Source organism: Cyanistes caeruleus, chromosome 2 (genome assembly GCF_971803275.1).
Source record: "Cyanistes caeruleus chromosome 2, bCyaCae1.hap1.1, whole genome shotgun sequence".
Lineage (NCBI taxonomy): Eukaryota > Metazoa > Chordata > Aves > Passeriformes > Paridae > Cyanistes > Cyanistes caeruleus.
The window spans coordinates 61660770-61673062 of NC_141702.1; the positions used below are offsets into that span (position 1 = coordinate 61660770).

General features: G+C 39.8%; 1 protein-coding gene across 1 annotated transcript in view; it reads right to left on the reverse strand.

Annotated features, from left to right (window-relative positions):
- The window catches only part of AIG1 (androgen induced 1), a 122800-nt gene that overhangs the window by 69809 nt on the left and 40698 nt on the right, over window positions 1-12293 (reverse strand). The window contains exon 3 of the mRNA XM_086869165.1: window positions 4834-4935. Coding sequence (XP_086725291.1) covers window positions 4834-4935 — 102 coding nt within the window. The remainder of the gene's footprint in view (window positions 1-4833; window positions 4936-12293) is intronic.

The following is a 12293-nucleotide window of genomic DNA, read 5'->3' on the forward strand; positions in this document are numbered from 1 at the left end:
TAAAATCACAGAATGATTTGTATTGGAAGGGACCTTAAAGATCATCTAGTTCCAACCATCCTGCCAAAGGGAGGGACCCCTTCCATTAGATCAGATTGCTCAGAGCGCCATCCAACCTGGCCTTGAACACTTCAAGGGAAAAGACACTCACAGCTTGTCTGGACAACCTGTTCCAGTGCTTCATCACCCCCACAGGAATGATTTCCTTCATAATGTCTAATTAACTAACATGTCCTCTTTCAGTTTGAAGCCATTCCCCCTGGTCCTGTCACTACATATCCTTGTAAAAAGTCCCTCCAGCTGTCTTGAAGGACCACTTCAGGTACTGAAAGGTTGCAATAAAGTCACCCTGGAGCCATCACTTCTCCAGGCAGAACAGTGTCAATTCTCCCATCCTTTCCTCATAGAAGAGGTTTTACATCCCTCTAATCACCTTTGTGGCCTTCCTCCAGACTCACTCCAACAGGATTATGTCCTTTCCATCATTAAAACAAAAAGACACACAAGCTATGGTCACCAGACCTGGGACAAGGCTGCTAGGACAAACAGTTGGAGATGTGGTTGGTGTGACTTTTTACCACTCACCGGTGACCTCAACTTTTCAGCTGAGCCGTCAGTGATAAAAAAAAGAAAGACAACTTGAAAATAAATAGAAACACATCTCTTAGATAGGCTCCTTTCTCTCCATAACTTGTCTTTTTCTGCTATTTGTCCCAGTTTCTTTGCATTCTCTTAGATACTAGGACAGAGGGCAAGTCTTTCTAGAAATGCCTTTGTTTCCCATTTCCCAAAAGCAGCTCAAAAAATAACAGAATACAAAATTGGAAGAGCTTATATAGACTGCAGTGGCACGGAACCCAGACAGTAATCATTTTTCTAACTCCACAGATGCAGAGCATATTTCTCTTCCCCGCTTCCTGACCTCTCCTCTAGGGTCTTCATATGAAGACATTACATTGTTTCCGACCTCCAGAGCATTTCAACTCCTCAGTAAGTAATTTCTATCTCTGTATTTTGCTTTCCTTCCCACAAACAAAAGATGATTCACATTTTTAAAACAAATCTGAGACAGTGTCTGCAAAAACCAAAGAAGGACTCTTGCTGAAATGGTATGCTAACTTGGACACATACTGCAGGCAGTCCTGCCATGTAACCTGGCTCAAAATCAGCAATGCTCAAGCTTAAATGAATTCAGTCTACATATCTGTTTATGTGGGCATTGCTTAGAATAGGGGCAACCTCTAGTTTTACAGCCTATGCTAATATTGAAGAGAATATAATTTCTGAAAACAACTGTTATCCATGCATCGACCTGGCCAGTCCCAGCACAAAAAGTTGCAAGGAATGAGCTGATAAAAATCCTTCTACTATGACACATTTGTTTTACACACTAAAGGTTAGTCTTCAATTAAAAATTCTTCACAGTGATAAAGATCGGACAGCCAGCCATCAGAAAATGGAAAAGAATATTTCCCATGCAAAATATGCCTTTGGAATTATGAGCTGATATAGTTCCAAACGGCAGGACATTCTCCAGAAAACAAATGACATCTTTGATGAAAGAGTTCAGTAATTTGGCAACTGAAACTGTAGCCCACAAAGATGAATTCATCTGCATAACTAATAAATCCAGAAAGTGCACTTGAAACTTCAGAAACAGACCAAGGCTGAGACACAGCCCTACTCTCCAACAACTCTCTTTCGACAGGTAGTTATTTCTGCTGACAGAAGCTTAGCCTCAGCTACTCAAATGTGCTCCTTCAGATAATGAACAGAGATTAAATCCTTGTGTTGGTCAAATCACTAGCAGCCCTGCCATTGATTTCCCTGGTCATTTATCAAGTCATAGTGATACCATTGGTTATGGATTAATTAACTGATGGAGATGATACAACACATCAGTTTTATGGCACAGTACAACTCTGTTAGTGACACCTTTCATAGGTGTATGAATCTGCACATGAGGTACTGTTTGGTACCATAAGGCACCACTTAATACACAGATTTTCCCAAATACAGGAATTATATTTGTAACTATTACAGGGTGTGTATATGTGTATATAGCCTGTGTATAAACCTCTCCTCTTTTTGTATGAAACTTTGTAAAAAATATTAAATTTGACTTGGTAATGGGACTGCATATTTCCAAGGTTAATTTCCCTCATGTTTCCCACTGCTAGAAAGAAATTTTTTCTACAATTCTGATTTTTTTGAATGCTGAAGAAGTGTTGCTATAAGGACTGGTATCTCTGAGTATTAACAAGACATTACTGTGTGTTCAAGAAAATAGGGGTAACAATTCCTTCACAGAGCCTTCAAGATAGTTACCTTAAAATGCTTCTAAAGTGTGAATACCCTCAAATATTTTAATACATGCCCTAATAATGGAAATATGACTGCTGTTATTATGGCCAGATTTCATGATTTTTCACTCCCTTTCTATGTATGGATTCTGCAGCTTGATGTTGACACTTGAGCAAGCTGTTACAGCTGATCATAATAGAGTAGAAGGCCTTTTTATTGTGCAAAATGTATTTTTTTGGTTTTTTTGGGGGGTTTCTTTGCTGTTTTTTGCAATTTTTTTTGGTGTGTGTGTCCTAAATAAATATTTTGGGGAAACTGCTGTGAAAAAAATCTGGATAGAGTGTTCACAGTTTAAGTAATGTTTGATCTCAGATCCTTAGCAGCTGTACCACATACTTTGTGGGAAGATCACACAAAAGTGAGATTAATCAGCAATACAACAGAAGCTAAACAACCCACCTCTCACTGACAGAGGAGAGTCTCTTGTGTGAGTTTTGTTGTGCAAGGTTGGGTTCCAGCATGGCCACCCTTGCTTTCAGAATAGTCATCATTCCATGTGCACGACTGTTGCAAAATGTGCAGGAATACATGGGAATAAGTGTTTCTTTTGGGATAAAGCAATAGCCAGGGATCCTGACTTTTCTAAACTGTATTCCCAGAGGTACAGAGGTCCTTTCACAAAGTGGACCTCTATCATATTCTCTAAAATTTGCCATGTCAAAATTTTAACTACAACTAAGTGAGGTGCAAGTATTCTCAAAGTAGTTTAATAACCCTTTCATACTATGATGAGCAATGCATCAGAATTAATTAGAATGAAATCTGGTGAGGATAAAATGATGGATAAAACATCAGAAAAAACGTGCTAAATATGGTGAAAAGCCCCACAGCCATAAGCTTCCCCTGTGATCTAACCGAAGAACACTTGGATAAATGGAGACTGACACAGAAACCAATTCCTTTGCAAAAGTCTTTCAAAAATGCTTTCTACAATATTTCAAGTTGAAAAAAAAAGTCTAAAATACTTGGACACAATACATTTCAGCAAACTCTATGATGTTCAAAAATCTCAAACAAAAGCCATCTTCACATATTTCACTAAGTATACATTTCTATAAAGCAACCTGAGCTTGAGCTGCCTTTTAGTTACAGCACAAAGAAGACTTCATGAATACCTACGGCCACTTGCTGCCAACTGCTTCACAATGTACATTCATGAAAAATGCTATGGGTTAGGCACTTCCAGTATATAGAATGCCACCTGAAAGAAATGCCATCAGAGCTGGCACTGATCTGTTGTGGGGAAAAAATCAAGATGCGCATGGTTTGGCAGTGTTTGCAAGTGTTCAGTTTTTAGCCTCAAAGCTCAAGGGAGAACAGCCTGAACAAACATAGCGGGAGTCATCAGACTCTTTCCTCAGCTCTAGACACACATAATATCATGCTGTTCCTTTCAAAACATCATAAAACAGTACAGGATCTAGCAGAAGCTGATGCTCCTCTTGTCAGTAACAACTCTCATACTGCTCCTTTGACACAAAATCTAGGGAGCAAATAAATAGCAGTGTCATCTGCCCCACTCTACAATGGACCAATTTATCAAGCACAGCAATGATGGACACAGTTTGATCTGCTGTGATGATGAAATGCACACACCCAGAAGGATGAGCTCTGCTGTTGTCTACTGATGAACAGCAGTGCCAAATGGTTTGCTACATCTTGATGAGGAAAACAAAGTAATAATGAAACATTTTGCACAGATGCAACTAGAGAAGCAAACATGACACTTTCCAGCTCCAAATGCTGCATAAACAGTGGAAAGTACCTGATGGCAAATTGTGGCCTTAACTTTCCCTTGGCATTTAAACATATGGTTGAGAGAAAGGACGTCTGACTTGACATAGCAGAGAGGGATTAAAAGCTCAGATTTCTTCTCAAGAAACTACCTTTATGATTACCAATGCATTAATTTTAAAGCTTTGCATTGATTCCACATTATTAAAAATATTCAGATACAGGTTCTGCTATATAAGTTTGGTGTGCTTGAGTTATTTTTCTAAAACAATACACATCAAAAAAATATGAGATTTTTTTGAAAAAGCATTTTAACCAAAACATTTTCATCAAGAATTATACTTTGGTATATTTGTAAAAAAACATTCAAGTAAGTGTTTCTGTCATTTTAGAGCAAGATTTGTCAAATTCAGAACTTCTGTTTTATGGAACAGCTTCTTCCTCATGACCACAGTGACATTTATCTGGGAAAGCTACCTTACACAGGAAAGAGCTGATCCCCACAACAAGCCTGGGATGTAGGACACGTTAGTTCAAATCTCCAGCTTCAACCTAATAAGGATTCAAATATGACTCCAGGAGTCAAGGAAGGAAAGATGTTACTCTTCCTTGCTAATCATGTTCCTTAATCACTTCTGAGGGGATCAGCACCAAGAGTATGCAGAAACAAGCACAGAGAAATCAGTGTCTTACACTTTTGTTTATGCAAGGAAGTGTTTCCATTACTTTACTCACCATTCCGTGATTTAGCCATGCTGGTATAAAATTATCGAGCAGCTTTGGGTAAACCAGTTCCCTGTCATAGATATAGATGCTCCAAAACATTGTCACAACAAACTAAGGAGAAAAAAAAAAAGACAAGACATTTTTAAGTACGTGCTTCTGAAAAATTAGTTTCATTCTTTAGGTAACAAAATGGGTCACTTAGCAAAGGATTTAGGGATAGATATGGGCATTATTGTTCTTTGAACAAATACACTTATAATCAACAGTTTGGATCTGGATCACTCTTTGCATTCATTGAGGTTTTAACTTTTCTTCTTTTTTTCTTTTTTTTTTTTTTTCCCCTTAACTTTTAGCCAGGAAAAAAAAAATCTCATTTTTTGACTTACATGCCTGTGGCCAAATTACAAGTGAATATTACGCTTTAGTAGCAGATGTGGCACATAAATAATGTTTCTCCACTAACAGGATAGAAAACAAATGGAAAATCAGCTAAAATATCACTTGGAATTCATACAACATATCAATATGAAATATTCACTCCTGAACAGAAGCCTGTAAATTCATATTTGCACTTTTCTGTGTCAGCCATCAAAACAGCTTTAGAAAAAAAAAAACCAACCAAAACACCTTTGATGACTATCCACACAATTCATAGACTGGGATCCACAGAAAAGAGTATCCTGATAGTTCCCTCATTTGTCAGTATGAAATTTTCCTTGGCTCTTCTCAGCGACCATTTATTAGGGCCCAGAAAAAGACCATTATTTCCTGTAGACTGAGGACAGGACAAATGGATCAGATAAAGTTTACAGTAGGCTGAGTTTTTGCCAAAGTGTTCACATATTCTTTCAAGTTATCCTGATGTCTGAAAGGCAAAGACAATACAAACCCATAAAAATGTACAGAAATAATAGTTTTAGCTTACCTTAGCTATGGCAAGTAATTTTCTAATTGAAACATCACTGCTTTCTTACCTTAAATTTGAGCCATAGTTTTATAATAATCAAAAAGGTTTACTGTTCATAGCAGTAAAACCCAATACCTGGGCCAGGAGCTTTTGAACGACCATTTACAGGAGATCTCTAAATAGTAATGCTGAGTTCAGGTTTAAAGTTTGAAAGCCAAAAGATAGAAGTTTCATAAGACTGAAGAAGTATTCAGTTATGTCCCAAACTGATGCAGCTCATGATCTTACAGCTCATTTAGAGAATCAGTGAAAGAAATATGGGGTGAGCATAGCACATCCTGCAAACTACTAGCATGTATAATAGTGTAGGCATAAGTTGTTTCATTAGCTTCTGACTTCAGAAAGTTAAAATTGAGGTTTGCAGTTAATCAATGGCACCTTGTTCTAACCACAGACACGCAGACTTCAGCCAGTCAGTTATGTGAATGACCTGAACCAGTACACTGTTCCCTCAGTGTGCATACAGTACATAGTTTCTTGGTTTCCAGCACAGTTGTCCATCTGTTATGACAGCTATCAGTGCCTGCTCAGAATAAGTTTGGACTAATTGACTAGTGCACAGAGGCCAGGAAAAAAAATAGGTTATGATGAACAGCCCAAAAAATATTGCAAGTGTAAAGTACCCCACAAGAAATCTCTCTTCTGGGCAGTCTTGGCATTGGCACAGCACAACCCTTTACGCACCTGCTGACACATAAGTGCCAAGATATGAATAGCTGAGCAGCAGGAAAAATGGAAGCAAAGTATCCTCTTCTCTATAGGCTTCCTAGAAGTCATGTATTATCACAGTGGGTCTCTGAGAACCTGCTAAGATCAACTGGGGCATAAAAACATCTTCTCAGGCATATGAAGACCAAGATTGATAATGTTTTTTCCTAAGGAAGTCTCAAAGCAAGAAAAATCAACCAGGGTTAGGCTGAACTTTATTACACTGAATACAACAGAGCTAGCGTGTTTTGTCCTGTGATTTTTGTGTGGAGCAGAATAAAACAATAGACTTTGTCAAGGAGGTAAATACAAGAAAAGAGGGGACATGCCATCTGTCCCTTAACCAAAGTCAGCCAATGGATGGAACAAGATCAGCCTAGCTGGTTGCAACCATCTGGAGCTACAGACGGCAAACTCTGCTTAGCAAAGCACTATCACAAGGCAGACATAAGGTAAAGGAAGTGCGCAAAACCAAACATGTTACAGAACTAACCTGTCCCAGAGGATGACCTGATATGAGACTTAACACAACACCCTGGGGAAGATTCCTTCCAGGGTCTGAATGTTCACCTTACTCTTCTTTACAACTAGTTCATTTGGATAAAATGAACTATAAAAATTAACTATTTGGATAAAATTAACTATAATGAGGGCTTGTGACATAGTTACTTTGGCTGCTTCTGAATTTGTTTACTTTGATTAATGAGCAACTGTTGGTCTGGTACTCTTAAGTCCCCTCTCCTATGCTTACATTTTGCTACTGGCAGACTTTTATTTGGGCTGGGCTTTGCTAAGATCCCACATGATCATGTAGTGCCAGACCATGACACAATTGAGCTGCTTCTTTACACTGCCTCTTGTAAAGTCCTGGACCTGCTCAACGTGTTTCTTATCCCTTTTTTATACCCAAGGCAGCACACAGGAGAAATGAGGCAACATTCTCAGGAGGTTAAACAACAAACTTTTATTCACAAACTTTAGAAAATAAGGGTACTTGGCAACTTTTGAAGCAACATTCAATCAAAATCAAGCATTTCACAAGGCATTGGCTTAGCAAACTCCAAACCATCCAACTCTTAAGATTTTGAGAACAAGAAATTGGGGGAGGATGAGAGAAAGATTAAAAATCATTGCTTGAATTCCAGTGTGATCTCAGCTACTGTGAAATCCTAACACTGGACTGTGACCACAGGTGCCTATGCAACTGCTTTTATCTGCTCTGGTCTCTCAGGGTATTCCCCCTTTGGTGGGGCTTTTGCTGTGTCAGTGGCTAATAGCCATTCAAGGGCTGGACCAGAGGCTTCAGGAGGTTAGGGGGTGGAGCAGTGCACCATCCCACCTATGCAGGACATGCCCTGACCCCATCCCTTTAATTATTTTAAGCCAGTAATCATTTTCTCCAGTTTCCCACATGACGCCAAGGCTTAAAACAATGACTGAGACCAGAACAATGGACACGGAAGCTTCTTCTTCCATGGTGGCAGTAGTGGGATTCTAACCTAGCAGAGAGAAGGAGAAAAAAAAGGAGAGGAAAAAGAGGAAAGTGTACAAGAAGTCATACAGCGGACAATACTTCGATAATCAAAAATATTGGTCCAGTCAGTATAGGGATTCCACCCTATACAAGCTATCATCCCTCACCCTGTGAGTTCCAGAAATGGCAAGCAAGATGCAAATCAGGATCTAGGGGGAAGAGTTCATTAAACCAGTCTTTCGGCTGCAGTGACTGGAAGAGTTCACCAGACTGGTTGGCAATTTTCTTTACTTTCGCTTCTTAAAACAACATTTTCGTATTGGTGAGGTTCAGCATTTCACATACTCCTTGCCCATTTAGTAACAATTTATTGAGGATTACACAGTTTTATAAAATCCTTTTTGATACTTGCTGGACTTGCAAGTTGAGCTCCAAAATGGCCAATTTAAGATTCTCTATTGCAATGCAATTGCACACCTCGCCAAAAAATAGAAACTTTAAGGATAAGGCAAATTTTGAACAGGTAGACTGCCTTACATTTTGGATCTGATAATCTTACAAGTGCAGATACCATTGTAACCCAAAAAAGCACACATTTCCTGCACTACCACCTTTACCCCTTCTACCAGCCTAGTTTCAGGTGGGTCCCTAGGGTCCATATTACAGTCAATTATCTTATTACAGTGCTAGAGATCCAGATGCCAGGATAAGGGGGAATATCAGGGTGCACCATGGGAAAGTTACATCAAGTAAAAGTTCTGCTACATAATGGTCTGGTTGCCTCAGGGGGATCAAAGGTATAACAAAACCTCTAGCCATTCCTATCTGCATATTTTTATAGACAGGGTCCTGGGTTCAAACCAAATATGTTCCTAACTTACTAAATACTTCACTAGTTTCCAAATCCAAAATCCTTTCTTCTGACATCTTGACCACTTAAGACTTCTTTGCTTACAGCTGGAGAAAACTTTCTAGCTGCCACCTCAGTCTCTGTCAATCCCCTTCTCTGTTCGATCATGCTTCATGCATCGCTTTCCACTACTACATGTGGTTCCTTTGGCACCAAACTACACTTCTTTCTCAATTCAAAGTAATTTTATACCTTGCTCTGAGGAGGTAGGAAGGGATATACAAATCTGATTTCATAATCATATGAAATCCTGTCTGAGCTTCCAAGCTAAATTCAGGAAGGAATCTTTTCCACCTCCTGTGGCAACCAGAGAGGAGACACAAACAGCCCAAAACAATGCTTATGACATTTATACACATACTGCAAAATCACTGAGACAAAACACATGAGAGTATAAGTATCACAAAACATATTAAGATAAAACATTTACATAAATATCATTGCAGCAAAGAACTGTGTAAATTTTCAGCCATATCTTTGCATGGAATACCTGCAGAAGGAGAGAGAAAAGAAAACTCGGTCCTACTTGGACCAGTTTTAAAAAGAAGGAATCATCCATCTGGTGTTGATTTTGTGTTCTCTGCCATGGGCATCTGTGGTTACCCATGCATGCATGTTCAGGGGTGTCTTTTAAGACCAGCAGGACCTCACTGGTAGCTGGCAGGCCTATCAGTACTGGCTGACCAGGAAAATGTACGGAGCTCCGGGGATCATCAGTCCTTTTGTTTCCGGAAGGCGTGGTAGGTGCTGTGGGGCAAAATGCTGTAAGTCATAGACATCTACTCTCCATGGGTCACTAACTTTGGTCACAGTGTCCCACAGCTGATCAGGCCACTTTGGATCCTGAGGTCTCAAAAACCATTTGAGGAGACCATTTGTCCTTTCTACTATCCCACTGGCTTGTGGATGTGGTTGTAGCGGATGTGGAACACCCACAGTACCCCTTCAGTTTTCACCCATTCTTGGATTATTCCTGCTGTGAAGTGACTGCCATTATCTGATTGCATTTATTTTGGTTTTGGGAAGGAAACTGATCCATAATTTTAATCCCTTCACAGTTCTTTCCCCTGTAGACCATGCCACTGCTTTAGTCTGTACCTAACTTGACACTATTTGAACACCCATCAGCACACATTACTTTCCTCCTGATTTGGTAAAAGGACCAAAGGGACCAATGCAGTCAACATGCCAAATTTCCCACAACCCCTTTCCCATCCTACAGTGCAGCACTGGCTGCAGACAGAAATGACTATTTCACAAGCCCTCTGGGTGACAGGCCATCCTCTACTTACCATCTCTCTTAACCTCTCTGGTCTTTCATCCCAGAGTGGCCATGCTTCACATGCAGCCATTCCAATAAATATCTCCATTTCTCTTCTTGTTCTGCTTCCTTTTCCTCAGCTAAAACTAAGCACCCAGCTAAGTGCCAGGGTCTACTTGGTCATTTAAGATGTGGGCTGGATGATCTCCCTTCTCACGGGCTGCTACCCATCCAACTGTTACCATTTTGGATCTTGCACTTTTCAGAATTTCTCCCCACTTCTCTTTCTGCCATACCAGCAGTCTTTGTATCTGTGTGTGCCAGTGGCTAACAACCAGTCTGGGTCTGGATTGGAGGCTTCAGGGGGGTGGTATGGAGCAGTGCATCATCCCACCTACGCAGGACTTGCCCTGCCCCTCTTCCTCCCTTCCTTTAGTTGTTCTGAGCCAGTACTCATTTTCTCCAGTCTCTCACACCTACGTAAGCCTCAAGCAGAACTTCAGCTCTTATGCTCACATTGCCTTACTTGTGCCATAACTCATCACTTTTGTGGACACGGACATTGTACTATACTCACATGCCAGGCTGAACAGGCTTCTCATATGAAGCAGAAAAATTTCAGGGAGCCCAATATTTTATTTGTTCCCAAGGCAAAATGGCACAAATACTACCCTTCCATTTCCTCTGTATATGACACACTCAAGGCTTTGAATTCAAGGAAGAAAACAGGCCCCAGCAATTGGTTTTTTTACATTTCTTTGCACGGGAGCCTCCTAAGATTGACAGCTTCGCAAAGATAGTACTGGGTTAAACATAAAATTAAGCAACATATAGAACAGAAAAGTCCCTCATTTGCTACTTATCCTATCCAGAGTCTGTAATCATTCTGTCTGTAATGATTATCTATCTAGGGTCCAGTCATTACAGACCAAAGGAAACCTCAAATTTTCCAGAAGACCTTGGAACCTGAAAATATGGAATAGCTCACTTACTACAGGCATCTGAAAGACTGCTGAACAAATACACAGCAGCAGAAAAAAAATAAGGCCGATAACAAAATGCTGTCTTCCCACTTAAAGAGGTATTCCTTGAGTGTTTGTCCTCTGTCTCTGAGGCTTCAGAGGACATGAGAACATCATGTGTCAAGGGAAAAGTTTTAAAGGACAAGTTGGGAAATGGATGGTTATTCAAAAGAGAAATCAAGTGGCCTTGTCAAAACACTACAAATAGAACCAAAGAGAAACTAAGAAAATAAAGCCAACAAAAAGAATGGTATAATTTGCACTTTTACATGAGTCCAACCAAGAAATGTTATGCAAACGAAGAAATGAACCCAGTGGAACTTTATTTTCCTACACTATGTGTTTTTGGTTTTGGCCGGGCTGCACAGTTCCGTCATTTCCTGGATGGCTAATGACAAAGAAAAAAATCCCCAACCCTTGTGACCCTGACACAATTTGTTATAACTACAGTTAAAGGTAAGCTTTCTGCCTATCTCCCAAGATACTTGTGGTTAACTGTGGGTATAAATAAGTTTTTTGTGAACTTCTTTGACATCTATCATATCTAGAAGAAAAGTGGTGTTAAAGGCAGACAGGATGCAGTAGGTACATCTTGTCATGGTACTGTCTTTAGGCAGGATTGAGAGCTAGCACAATACACCAAAGGGATTTGAAAAGCACCAGTGACAGGAATCACAAGGAGTGGGAAATAAAAACCAGGGAAAACCCCGCTCAGAGAATAGACTTCAGGGGGCAATTGTACCACTACTTGCTAATTATCCCATCACCAGTCATCTCATCACAACAGATGAGGGTAAAATCTAGAAGAGAGAATTTTGCATGGTTGAGTCAGTTCTGGAAATAAAATTATGCTGTAGTCTGGTCAAGTAACGAGGTAACTAGGAAACTGCAGGAAATGCCTACACATCTTTTCTTGGCGTGAGATCACAGATCAGCATAACTGATGATCTACAGAAGGGTGATCAGCTTTCTTTTTGACTCTACTAGTACAGAGAAACATGAAATAAGAAATCATGCCTGACTTTCCTTTGTATCACAGGTTTTTAAACTCATGAAAGTAAAATAGAAAAAAAGAGGTAATTCTGGTCAGTTTAGACTCAGATTCAAACACAGTTATTGATGCTACA